The sequence below is a fragment of the Lagopus leucura genome, unplaced genomic scaffold, assembly GCF_019238085.1.
Source record: "Lagopus leucura isolate 7727_CA_CO unplaced genomic scaffold, USGS_WTPT01 Super-Scaffold_73, whole genome shotgun sequence".
NCBI lineage: Eukaryota > Metazoa > Chordata > Aves > Galliformes > Phasianidae > Lagopus > Lagopus leucura.
Genome location: NW_024962252.1, coordinates 37,840,203 through 37,854,538, shown reverse-complemented (window position 1 = coordinate 37,854,538; position 14,336 = coordinate 37,840,203). Strand labels below are relative to the sequence as shown.

General features: G+C 42.3%; 1 protein-coding gene across 1 annotated transcript in view; it reads right to left on the bottom strand.

The window, feature by feature from the left end:
- Positions 1-14,094, bottom strand: part of SLC16A10 (solute carrier family 16 member 10) — a 63,533-nt gene extending 49,439 nt beyond the window's left edge. The window contains exon 1 of the mRNA XM_042878035.1: positions 13,779-14,094. Coding sequence (XP_042733969.1) covers positions 13,779-14,094 — 316 coding nt within the window. The remainder of the gene's footprint in view (positions 1-13,778) is intronic.
- Positions 14,095-14,336: the final 242 nt, after the last annotated feature.

The window sequence follows — 14,336 nt, the reverse complement described above, 5'->3', positions numbered from 1 at the left end:
GCCAAAAGGTTACAGATACAGTAACAGCTGCCCCTTTCCTCCTGAGAACATGCTTGAGAGCTCTACCAATGTTAGGTTGGGAAAATGCTTCATCTTGAGGTATTCGTGCCGATTTTTCATTCTGTTTCTTAACTTTGCACATCAACAAACCACTGACTACAGCCATTCCTGGAAAAGTTTCCTATGCCCAGAAATTGAGTGATTCAACACCTACAGTGATAGTCTAACTACCGAGAGCTACAGAAATGAGTTCAAGTATTCCATTGCAGGTAAATTCATCTTATAGTTCACTTTCCTTCTGAGAAAAAGAATCACACAGAAGTATTGGCCACGGGGTTCCTGCAACAGCCTTATTTTTTTACGCACATGTAAACTAAATCCTAGAGCAATTAGAGGCTGAAGTTCATTCAAACCACATGAAAGACAGCCTGTGGAATACAGCTGAATTACCAGCTACATGCAACAACAGAGTATCAGCTTCTTTGAAAAGGTGTGAATGTCAGGGAGTGTGGATTCTGCTGCTGCCAGAGTTAAGACAGTACTATGTAACAGGTACTCATTAACATGACATTTTTGTTGCGCCCATCCATAAGAACGGAATGCTCTGGATGCGATACAACACGAAGTGAGATTCATTTTCCACGTGAAAATATCTGAATGTGTGAGTGAGAAGCTAAAGTTCCCACAAGAGCTGGTGGAGATGTAGTTAACTTGACTACAGTAACCTGCAGAGTTAATCAGCCTACACAGAAGTAAGAGCCAGCCAACTAACTCTGCAGATTCCATCTAACAAATGATCGAATTTCCATCAACTGTAACCTGCAAATCAAATTCCATACCTTGCCTGATCTCTTCTGAAGGAATATCGCTCATTTGGCAGCAGTGGCTGAAAACCAAGTTACCTCACATTCTAATGCACCAAAACAGACAAGCAGAACAAGGCAAAAATAAAATCAAAAGAAAATAATAAAAACAAAAGCAAAGCAGATTATTGTTCCAATGTGATGCCATGCACCAATAAATGACTCGGTACCAGCACCATTTATGAAGGCTACAACTGCACCTCAGTACAAATTGTGGCTTTCACAACATCCTAAAACCCTCTGATCATCGCATTTGCTTCAACAGTTCTATAGTGACCCAGACAGAACCTGGAAAAAGAAAAACAAGAGGGGGAATAACTATATATAGTTTATCTATTTGTGATGTTAGCACATGCCAGAAATAACTACTGAGGGGAAAAAAAAAAAAAAAAAAGAAAAAAAAAAAAGCAATTTAATACCTTCAAACCTCTACTCCTTAAGTCAGAGATCAGCCTATCAGCAAACTAGCTCTAAAACCCAATGGTACCGTTTCAATCACAAAAGATTTGCAATCTAATGCGTCTTAATCAGAAAGTCAGTACTGACTGAATTTCAGAGGATCTGTGTCTATCTAAGCTAAACCAGTTGTGCACAGAAAAGGCTTTCCAGTTAAGAAACTTACAACAACAACAACAAAAAAAGACAAAAAGACAAAAGTAACTTCTAAAAGCAATGAGAATGCTAACAGTAAAGCATAGCTGAAATGAAAAGTGACACAAGTCAATTTGAAAGATTAAGAGTTTATTTAATCAAGCAAGTACATGTGTGGGTGCAGCACTCTCACGAGAGTTGGTTAGAAACGTATAGTTCTACCTTTAGGATAAGTAGGCTTATTTTACTTCTGTTTCTTCTTCCCTAGTCCCAACAATTGGTGGATGCTCTTTCTACCTTCCTCTGCATTTAAACTGGTCCCAAACTCCCCTTGCTTCCACTGTCTTTGAAAGCAACAAGGCATTTCCCTCATCACCTCTTTAGGATGTTTAATGAAACATTCTCTCATCACAAAGCCTTAATCTTTCTCCTTAGCTAATGCTGCTGCACAAAGCTGCACTCAGTGCTTTACCTGAGAGGTCAGCCACTGTAGACACACAGTCAAGAAAATGAAGAATTTTATTAATTATACATTGTCACATTTAGTGGCAAGATTAGTTTAAAAATAATTGATCACACACCTAAGATCAGAGTTGCATACAGAGACAGGAGGCAGTTCTGGTATCAAAGACACAGGGAGCTTAGGAAAAAATTAATGTGCGGCCCTAGGATTCTTCCACCAAGAAATTTCAAGTTAAAAAAATAGAGCTCCCAAGCTAATGGAGAGTCCTGCATTAGTGTAGGTGTTCAACCTCTACTAAAAACAACACCAAAAATCTATAGTTTGCTAGCAAATAGATAAGGAATACGCCAAATATAGTGATTAAGTGCAACTTGTCCCCCTCCTCTGGTGAAAGTGTCCATAAGCTCTTATGTCATGTAAGTCACACATGTATAAACTGAAGCATTATTAATCCATTAAGCAGGATGCAGAGCAAGTCAGACTCATCTTAAGTCCCTAAATGAGAAAAACTATCAGGACTGATTCATGAGTATGTTAATATTCATTAATCAGAATCATCACCGATTTACAGTACAGTTCTGTAAAAGCACTCAGGGACAAATCCTTACAATAAAGCAGGACAATTTCTGAGTTAATCGAGTGAATTTGCAAACTAATCACCACGTCCACATTACTGTTGCCAGCCATTTCTAAAGCTAGATATAACCAACAACCGTAATTATTTTTTTAAAGCAAGTGTCCTCTATTTTCAATTTTAATTCAACACAAAATAAAACCATTCGGTGATGCCTACATCCCAGCAATCAGTCTCTTTTGGAACAACAGAAATAAAAGCATTCAAAAGGAATTAGAAGACTCTATGAAAGTTCAAGTAATGAGAGCCTTAATCCTTTTTTTCAAAGCAATGTCCTGATATAACCAACAAAAACTTTCCCAGTCTAAGAAAACCATTTGTAATACCATTCATTATCTTCTGCACAGTAAGCACAGACCAGAACTCTTCAACAAAGTTGCCATACAAAAAAAACTAGCACTCAAAGTTTCCACAGAATTTGCTACAAATTTAACAGTGCTGTTAAGCAAAATATGAAAAGATCTGACTTTTAAATCTGCTGTTCATAGCACTTATCCCACCTATAGACCACGTTCAGAAAAATATGCACATAGCAGAACAGGTAGGTGAGATACTGAAAAAAAAAAGAAAAAAGAAAAAACAAAAGAGGCAATCTGAGGCACTCAGACTGTACCCCAAAAAACCTGCACAGGCATGATTTGTAGGTTATCTGCCTTGGAAAAATAGACCATCTTTTACTTTTCACACAGAATCACAGAATCACCCGGGTTGGAAGGGACCCCAAGGATCATGTAGTTCCAACCCCCCTGCCTAGCAGGGCCACCAAACATACACATTCAGATCAGGTTGCCCAGGACCCCGTCCAACCTGGCCTTAAACACGTCCAAGGACGGGGCATCCACAACCTCCCTGGGCAGCCCGTTCCAGGGCCTAACCACTCTCCTTGTAAAGAACTTCCCCCTAACATCCAACCTAATCTTCCCTCCTTCAACTTGGATCCATTTCCCCTAGTCCTGCTATTGTCAGCCCTTTTGAAGAGTTTACTCCCCTCCTGGGTGTAGGTTCCCTTCAGGTATTGATAGGCTGCAATGAGGTCACCCCGCAGCCTTCTCTTCTCCAGGCTGAACAAGCCCAACTCCCTCAGCCTGTCCTCATAGGGGAGGTGCTCCAGCCCCCTGATCATCTTCGTCGCCCTCCTCTGGACCCTTTCCAAAATCTCAATGTCTTTCTTGTACTGAGGGCTCCACACCTGGACACAGTACTCCAGATGGGGCCTCACAAGAGCCGAGTAGAGAGGGACAATCACCTCCCTGTCCCTGCTGACCACCCCTCTCCTGATGGAGCCCAGGATCCCATTTGCCTTTTGAGCTGCCAGAGCGCACTACTGGCTCATGTTAAGTCTCTCGTCCATCAGGACCCCCAGGTCCTTCTCTGGTGAGCTGCTCTCAGAGGTAGCATGAATTGCATACAACATACTATTAGAAAAGAACGAATTGAGAACATCAGAGCGGGCTGTGCTGAATAAACTTCTGTAGATACAAAGACCGCCCCTATCAATTTTGTGCAGTCTCATTCCAGTTTTCCCACTAAGCTACTCCGTCCTGCCCTTCCTTCCCTCCCCACCCACCTCACACCTTCAAGGGTCAGTGATTTCACTGTGAACTAAATAGGTTCATTAAATTGCTACACTATGAACAAAAGATTTTGATATGTACAGGGGTGTGAAGATTGCTTAATGCTCCATGCTTCAATTTGTAAAAACTAGGGTTACTCTGATAGGATTAGAAAATACATCTCAAGCTTGCACATTTTATTTACGCTTTCAGAAAACTTCCTAGTACTGATTTAATTTTCTAGATCACTGCCTGCAACCAGCAGTATTAGAAATCATAAGCTGATAGCTTTATTTTTTTTCGTTTCAAATGCTGTGTTGGGTTTTTAAGAATCTAAGCTACATAAATATTTCAGAAATAGGAAATTACTCAAAAATATAAAAAATAAAGGGCAATTTCAATTTCGGCTTTTATGTGTCCAAACCAAAAAGGCTTTCTTAAGCTACATATATTGGGTTTTGCCATATGTGATGCAAGCAAATGAACTCAAGATTTTAACAAATGAATTGAAACAGAACACAAACAACATTGTATATATTTAATATGGAGGGAAAGGGGGGGGGGGGGGGAGAGGAAAAAAAGAGAACTAGCAACTGTACACTGACCTACTGAGAAGATTATTACTCTGAACCACAACACACACTAATGATGCACTCAAAGTACACACCAAAGATCAGGCTCTCTATTTCATTCTTACTTGCTTTGATGTCGATATAAACATCAGGTAAAGCACCATTACCACATTTTCTTCCTTGCACAAGAAAATAGCATTACATAGCAGCAGTAGCAACTCTTGGGTGTTGGGGCCTGTCCTGTTCAGTATCCTTATTGATGAGGGCACTGAGCGCAGACTCAGAGTGCAGTAAGTTTGCAGATAACAAGCTGGGAGGAAGTACTGATCTGCCTGGAGGTAGGAAGGCCCTACAGAGGGATCTGGACAGGCTGAATCACTGGGCTGAGACCACTGAGATGAAGTTCAAGAAGACCAAGTGCTGGGTCCTGCACTTTGGTCACAACAAGCCCAGGCAACACTACAGGCTTGGGGCAGAGCAGCTTATAGACTGTGTAGAAGAAAAGGAGCTGGTAATGTCGGTTAATGCTTAGATAAACACAAGCCAGCAGGGTGCCCAGGTGGCCAAGGAGGCCAGTGGCATCCTGGCTTGTATCGGAAATAGCATTGCCAGAAGGAGCAGGGAGGTGACTGTCCCTCTGTGCTCAGCCCTGGTGAGGCCACACCTCCAGTACTGTGTTCAGTTTTGGGCCCCTCACTTTAAAACAGATATTGCAGCTTGGAGCATGTCCAGAGAAGGGCAATGAAGCTGTGAGGGGACTGGAGCACAGATCTTATGAGGAGTATCTGAGGGAACTGGGATTGCTTAAGTCTGGAGAAGAGAAGGCTCAGAGGAGATCTTACCATTCTCTACAACTCCCTGAAAGGAAACTGTGGTGAGATGAGAGTTGGTCTCTTCTCTCGCATAGCTAGCAATAAGACTAGAGGGAATGGCCTCAAACTGCACCAGGGGAGATTCAGGTTGGATATTAGGAAAAATTTCTTCTCCAAAAGAACGGTTACGGGCATTTTAGTTAAGAAACTGTACTCTGCAAGAGAGCAGCTTTTATACCTTGTATAGTATTCCTGTCCACCATGAACAAGCAATTATTAAAGCTATGCTTTGTTCCCCAGAAACAAGGCACAAGACCATACCCAGAGAAGAGCAGTCAGTGTCTCAGTGCCCAGACAGAGAACCTCAGGGGTCCACACTGGGACCAACGCTATTAAACATTTTCATCAACTGTATCAACAGTGGGATCAACCACACCCTTAGCAAGCTTATAGATGACACCAAGCTGTGTGATGTGGTCAACACACCCAAGGGACAGGATGCCATCAAGGAGAACCTCATGAAGTTTAACAAAACCAAGTAGAAAGTCTGGCACTTGGATCATGGCAACCCTCACTATCAGTACAAGCTGGGGATGAAAGGGTTGAGCACAGCTCTGACACAAAGGAACTTGGAGATACTGGTGAATGGGAAGATGGACATGAGCCAGCAATGTGCCCTCACAGCTCAGAAAGCCAACTATAACCTGGGTTCCAACAAAAGAAGCATAATGAGCAGGTCAAGGGAGGTGACCCTGCCTCTCTACTCTGCAGTGGTCTAACCTCACCTGGAATACTCCATCCAGATATGGAGCCCTCTGCACAAGAGAGATGTGGACATGTTGGAGCACATCCAGAGGACAGCCACAAAAAAGATCCAAGGTATGGAACACCTCACCAACAAAGACAGGCTGAGAGAAGCAGGGCTGTTCAGCCTGGACAAGAGATCTCATTGCAGCCTTTCAGTACCTAAAGGGGACTGTAAGAAAGAGACAGGCTCTTCAGCAGAGTCTGTTGTGATAAGTTGAGGGGAAATGGCTTTAAACCTAAAAGAAGAGAGATTTAGATTGGATATAAAGAAAAAGTTATTTTTACAGAAAGGGCAATGAAGCACCAGAACAGGCTGTCCAGAGAGGTGGTTCATTCATCCTTAGAGACACTCAAGGTCAGGCTGGACCAAGCTCTGAGCACCCTGATGTAGCTGTAGGTGTCCCTGATCACTGCATGGGAGTTGGACTAGATGAACTTTCAAAGGTCCCTTGCAGCTCAAACAATTCTAAAGTTAAAAATAAAGAGTAAAAGTGATGAAGTTTTATGATCTGTCAACTGTGACATCAGTGTACTTCTTGACAATAAGTTAGATTTTAAGGGTACTTCTCTAGTTACATTTTGTATTTGGATGATTAGTAAAGCCTTCTGTATAAATGGCTAGAATTCAGATCAGGAGCCAGAAGAATTTTTTTCTGCCCACTTTACAAGTAATTTGCAAGAGCACCAACAGTTAAACACTCAGAATTAAGTGACTAGCTAGTGTATTTTAATTACTTCTTCTTCCTCACTCTTAATAATGCAGAAGGAAAAAATATCCTGGAATACTCTAAACATACACAACTTCAAGTACAGTTTTACTAAGCACAGCACACTGCATAAGATAGTCTAAGAATTTGTAAGTTCTGCCTATTACAGCAATAAGGCAATAAAAAAAACATACAATTTATAGTCAACTCTGACTCCCTTCTACCAGTGTGACACTGTTTTATGATCTTGTTCCACAAAATCATAAATATGTTGCTGACTGTCACATCCTCCCCCCCCCATGAAAGGAGGGAAGAGTAGTATCAATAACAGAAAGAGCTGAGTTCAACATCTCCGCAGACTTTTCACTTGTGTGGGAACTAGCACTGATGATTTTTAAATTGGTCCCATCCTTGCTAGGGAGCTGCTACTTTAACTCAGCTATTGCAACAAGTCATTCCTAACCAGTTCCCATGAAAATGAAAGGCAGGATATAAAACAGAGCTGCTATTATCTAATAAATTAGATTTCCAGAATTAAAGCAGAATGGTTGATTCCAGGGGAATGTTTTCTCATAGCATTATGCTTCCTGTATATATTTGCTGGAGGCTAAAACCACTATAGACTAAGGCTGCCTTGAGTGTGCAAGTTCACAAAACAAAAGGCTAGATTAAAAAAAAAAAAAAAAAAAAGAAAAGAAAGATGAGAAATCAATACAGTTTTTCCTACAACTATACTAGTGGTACAACAAAAGAACCGAAAGTTCTAAAAGAAAGCAATTTTATTATCAATGCTACCTTAGGTTAAATGCAAGTAATTAGCACATCTCCTTCCTCACAATTCATACAGAAAGAAAACTTGAAATTGGACAATCGCTTGTTAACATTCTATATGCATGTTCATTCAAATCTTTATTTCCTTTGCTAATGTACACACTAATGTAAGTTGTAGTTACAATTTTTTTTTTAACCTCCAAATGTTATTTTTGATGTACAGGATTAAAAGTTTTTCTTCATAATTCAGACTGACCAACCATTTTCTTTACTTATATTACATAACAGATTTGGGGTAGCCTACAAAGCAAACAGCCAACAGCAGGGCACACAACAGCCAGAGGTTCTCTTCTGAGCAACAAGCACTTGACACAGGGCACAGCCCTCAGCAGCACAGCACAGCAGATCTCAACCAGGCCAAGATCCCAGCTTGGAGGACACATCTTAGGAGGTCCACTGAGTTCTGTTTCCACTGCAGAATCAGGAAAGGGACCACCTGCCTGAAAGAGGCACATGCTGGTAGTCATGTCACTAAGTGAAGGAAATGTGGAAGGAAGTAAGCACTGCAAAGCAGAGATGACAAAGATTGACCAGATCTTCTCTACTTTCCTGCAGCTTCTGGAGTCGAGTCCTCTACACTCCTGAAGGAGGAGCATGTAGTCAGCACCTCTTGGTGTGGATCCAGCAAAGGACCACAAAAAAAAAAAAAAAAAAGAAGGAACAGGAGCATCTGGTTTACAATGAGGAACAGGGAGCTGGGGCTAGTTAGGCTCAGGAGAAAAGGCTCAGGGAGGTGAGGGAATATCACACTGATGCAATAAATAACTGAAAGGAGGAAGGAAAAAAAAAAAAAAAAAAAACAACAACAACCCACACAACTAAACTAAACTCTTCCTCTTCCCAGTGCTATTCAGTGAAAGGATGGGGAGAAATGGGCATGAAATACAGGAAATTCAGTTTAAATGTAAAAGGTATGTATTTCTTTACTGTGAGGGTGATTAAATGCCAGGAACTGCCTGCTGAAGCTGTGGAGCCTCACCTCAGAGACGGTGAAAAATCCATCCAGGCACAGCTCCAGGCAGCCTGCAGCAGCCAATTCCTAGAGGTCTGTTCTAAACTCAAATATCTTTTGATTATCTGAAGTTACTGGATTAACTCAAACTGGCTAAAGAGCAGACACATTTTAAAACATGACATAACGCAGCTTGAGAATAGTCCACTACATTTATCCATGCAAAACAAGTACATAAATAAAGGAAAAAGAGCCCAACATTTAAACGTAAAAAAATTTAAGTCTAACAATACTGCTGCACAACAAGCTTAAGAAATCAAATCATGAGAAAAAAGAATTAGCACTATTGGAAAACCAAGCCTGCTTTGCCTCTGGATTCATAGTAAAAAGAATCATCACTATGGTTAGGCAAACAACACTAAGCACTGCTACATCTTGCTGAGTCTAGCAAGAGGGTCTATTAATAAGCACAAGTTTTGCTAACTTCCTCTTTAGACAGCAGTTATTCAGGCTACCTCAAATCAGGAAGGGATTTTAGGAACAAAGAACACAAACCAAAATGGATGAATGACGACAAGCAGACTACTGGGACCAATTAATCAAAACAAAGTTGAAAACGAAGCTTTCCAGTTTCCTTCAAAGTCCACTGTCTAAACTGCACTGCATGCAGGTATTAACAAAAAGCAGCCAAGCAAAATATTAGTTTATACAAATATTGCAGAATGGATGGCACAGTTTCATCATAACTTACATTACAAAACTGCAATACAAATCACACCATCAAATTGTGAAGTATCATTTGGAATATGAAACTCTACCTTCCTTCTCCATATCACAAAATGCTGTAGAAGAACTGAACAATGCCAAAGAAGGAACAGTAACTAATAGCATGAAAAGAAGTATTTCACATGAAAGAGTTGGAAGGTTTATCCAAGGAAAAGACATTGGGAGACCTATGTGAAAACACACGCCAGACATAAATAACTTCATCTAAAACTAAGCTGTCAGATCACAGACCAGCAAACCATTTATATAAGGTGTGCTCAAAATTAAGATGAGAAAGAAATCCCTCTGCTACTTAGATATCAAATCAAGATGGATTTTTTTTGTCCAGATTTCCCCCCTCCCCCTCTACCTAGCCATACTCTGCTGCTTCTTATTTGGATTAGAAATCAGAGTGCTTGGTACAAACATTACAAAGGATAACACTGAAAAAAAATAGTTTTAACACTAATTTCTCTTACAAATAAAAAAAATAAGAGAAATGTTTAGAAGTTTCTGTAAACCGAAATTGAACATGAGGTTAAAATAGTCCATTATTTACTTCAATGCATGTAACTAGATTAACGTAGCTGCAGGAAAGATTGTACAGCAGGCAATCTTTCCAGAAAGATTTAATGTGCAGAGTTGTTACAGAAGCCAGTCACCTTTAGGCTTCTACAAAAGCCACATACATGAAATTAAACTCCTACTTCTAAAGATGATGGAATCATAGAATGGTTTGGGTTGGCCTTTAAGATCATCTAGTTCCAACCCTGCTGATACAGGCAGGGACACATCCCACCAGACCAGGATCACAAAAATAAAAGGACATCCCCTGTTTAAAGTCCTAAATCAGCTACTAACTCATAACTCCACTAAAAAACTCCACTGGAAATGGACACAAACATCTGCAAGCAGAACCCTTATGCTGTACTGCATGATATGTTATAGTTAGCAGGTGTAAATGCATATCTTTTACTCAAGTATGAAGGACAGACCACAAATCTGAAATGAAGAAATGACCAAGTTCAACATGAGTTTAAGTGTTCCATACCACAGAACTGGAGGTTCAACAAAAAGAAAGTACTGTCAATGACTAAACTAAATAAGCTGTTCTGATGTCCACATAGTCTATTCATTGCCCTGAGCCAATGAAGAGATGTCTGCAGATCACTTCACTTATTGGTTAGACCATCCTCAAGTATCCTACACACCAAATTTTTAAATGTAAACCTTGTTCTGACATCAATTTCTAAGACAAGAAAAAGTAAGGGCCTACGGGATTATCAAGACATGCCTTTCACTGCCATTGTGTTTTTCCACCCAACTTGTTTCTCAAGCACAATGAGCAATGTATGGGCTGCTTTCCTGAGACAGCAGGCATATTTTTCCATAAGTTTTACACTTAGCATTAGGAACACTTCTCTTCTGTAGCTGTACATCGATTAGCTTTGAAACTAAGAAAGGAAACCAGCAGTGCATTATAGAAGTTCTTGGTATCCTAGCCTATAAGTAATACAATTAATACTGTATACAAATTACATTCAAAGATTTTGATCAAAACAGGAGTTGGAATCAGTTGGTCCCCTAAGTCTGTGGGCTCTACACAACAGGAGCTCTTTCAACAACCATTCCAAATGCAGTAACATTGGTAGTTGTAGTTACTCATCCCATTTAGCCAGCGTCCATCCTGCACTCTAGAGATAGGCCGGCTGCCCCACCTGCAGATTTGGCTCCTCTGACTCCTTATCTACCAGGCAGAACAGCTTCTTGGCTACACCCTCCTCCCTTCTGCCTTCCCCTATTTTGCCTTTCACACACAAATATCCATCCCTTAAAGAAATAACAAACATACACCATGCACTATAGTCTAGTCAACTCCTCTCTGCAAGGAAAACATGAAGCAATGTACAACCACTGGCTGATCTCATACAAAAAGCTTAAGTGACACCTATGTTTCTGGCAACATCTAAGTAAATCTGTAATGAGAAGAAAAGTTTAATTCTGCACTGCTATGGTTAAATTAACAGATTCCACAAACACCTGAGTCCCAGGAGTGATTATCTGGAACGTTCATGCCTCCGAAAAAAATCAGCTTTTCAGATTGCAAAAATCTTTTTTTTCCCCCCTCCTCTTAGAATAACTAGAATATTAAGCTTTATATTCCAAAGAAAAAAAACATACAGCAAGGAAATTTTCACTGTTCTCAGATTCATTAAATGTTTACCTGCCACTGCCAGTTTTAAGTGGCAGTTAGTTTGAACAAGAAACTAACCAGATTATGTGCCATGATCAAAACTATGGGACTAGGGTTTTCCTCTAACACTGAAGTCACACTGACTTTATCCATTAGTCATCCTTTTCCCTCCCTACAGCATGTCAGCTAATCCATCAGTGTTCAATGAGAACTACACTAAATGCATTCTGCCATTTCTGATACCACATCATGATTTCACTTGAGTCTTGCTCTTATTTCAGACAAGATCACAAACAGCAGACAATGAAGAATTAAGGAACAAAAAGCCCTGTATGACAGCTGCTGCTCAGTTCTTCAGGAGATTTAGGGTGCTTTCAGATATTAAAAGAAAGAGCACCCTTTCAGCTGCAGTTGTGCTGTTTAAAGGAGACACTTCTGTATTTGCAGCCCCTCTCTATCACACGCACATAGGTCATCTAGTCAAGGCAGCTGTTTGATGCAATTTCCCCTGGACCTAAACCTAAAGCACAACAACAACAGAGTACCTTCAGCATCACCCAAACCATACTACATCAGATCACAAATAAACATCAGCTGTAACTTTTACTTCTTAAATAAAATGAAGAAAGAATTAATACAGGGTGTGGTGTCTGCATCTCCCCAGTCTCAGAACTTAGCCTCCTTTCCAAAGCAGGCTGCAAAAGAACATAGCTACACAGCTAGGTCCCTTTTTTTAAGTCTCCCTCCACAATTTTCTGAAGCTGAGCAAAGTTTCAAAAATATGGGTGGAGAACACTCCCAATCTCATCTCACTTTAAGACCAGTGGTGCATTTAGCCATCTGGAAGTAGAAGATTACTCCAAGCCTCCTCTCGTTGACTATTTTGACTAGTACACCATTATCTAAACAGTCACATTTTTAAGCAAAAGAATCCTATCCTGGGTTACTAGAGAACCAGACCCTCAGAAAACAACCAAACCTATATCTCTGTTCCACAAACAGATAGAATAGCAGACACCTGTGTGATTCCTCATTTCTAACTTGAGTGGCTTTCAGCTCATCCTGCAAGTGTTCCCAGCACCTCCTCTGCACAACCCTGTTTACTCCTCATGCAGTCTGTGCAGCTCGGGCATCTGGCTCCAAGTATCTGTTTCCCTTCTCTGAAATACATCTGGACATCAAGTGCCTCATGCTGGACATCAGCAGCACTTCATACTTCCAGCTGAAGAACTTCAGAGCTCCATACCTTACCCATGATCACAAAGTTTAAACACGAGAGTGCCACACATAGCTCCACAGTAGCATTCTCACTCAGCTCAGTCAGAACACTTGCCTTGGAAACACTGTTACTGAGATGGGGATTTGGAGGTGAATTAGCTTTGTTTTTCCTCTTACTTCTCAACATTAGGCCCAGTTGATCTTAATATTGACAAAGAGTTTTCAAAGCGCATTTAAAAACTCTCCGAGCTGCAGAAGTTTCCTGGAAGGTTTACCCTTCTGCAGGGCTGGGTAACCGCTGTACTTTTTAAGCAAGAAACAGATAAAATAACAAACGTTTTTTTGTGTTGCTTTTTTTTTTTTTTTTTTTTTTGATGTTTTAAGTTATGTTCTAAATAAGCCAACTTCATGGTTATTTGTCATTAAAGCTGTCATAATTACCCACTCGCTAAAATTGGAGAGCCAAAACCCTCCTGTCCTCAGCTTGCACAAAGCACAAAACACTTTCCAAGAAGAACACGTGTGCAATACACAGCTGCCTTTGACTTCACGCATACACACGCGGCGAGAGCGACTAAGATCAGTACTGGCAGAGGGGAGATTTGAGCGTGCTGCTATTCGCACTGAGCTTCGTAAGCACCATTCACGCCTTTATTTCCCCACGACACGCGGTGCCAGACAGCTAAAAATACCGCCGCGGAGCGCACCTGCTCCTCTCCCGCAGCCCCACCTCGGGCGCCGAGAGCCCGGCCCCGGCCCCATGCCCGCAGCCCCGGGCACGCCGCTTCGGCCAGGAGCGGCCCCGCAGCCCCTCACCTGTTTTAAAGGCCATCTGCTTGTCCTGCCCGCCGCCGAAGAGCTGCAGCATGGAGACGAAGAGGACCCCGCACGAGTTCTGGATGCCGAAGACGGCGCCGTTGCACCACATGGCGGCCAGCATCACCACCCAGCCCCAGCCGCCCTCGGGGGGCTCGGCCGCGTCGCCCCCGGCCGCCACCCGCGGTACGGCCGCGCTCTCGTCTCCCGCGCACCGCTCTCCGCCGTTCTCCCGCCGCGCTTCCATCGGAGAGCCGGAGGCGGCCGCGGGACCCCCGTCGTCCCGCGGCGGCGGCCGCTCGCTCGCCGGCGCCATCCTCAGCCGCGCCGCTCAGTTCTCCCGGCAGCCCCCCGCCCGCCTCAGCCGCTGCCCGCGGGAGCTGCGCGCATACCCGCGGCGCTTCTGTGCTCGCTCGCGCGCGCGCACCCCTTCCTCCTCGGCGCTGCCCTTCCCGCCCCGCGGCCGCCGCTTTATTTTAAAAGGGGGGCTCCCGCGGGGGCGTCAGCGGCGCGAGGAGGCATCCCCCGCTCCCATTGGCTGAGGGCGGGGAGCGTGGC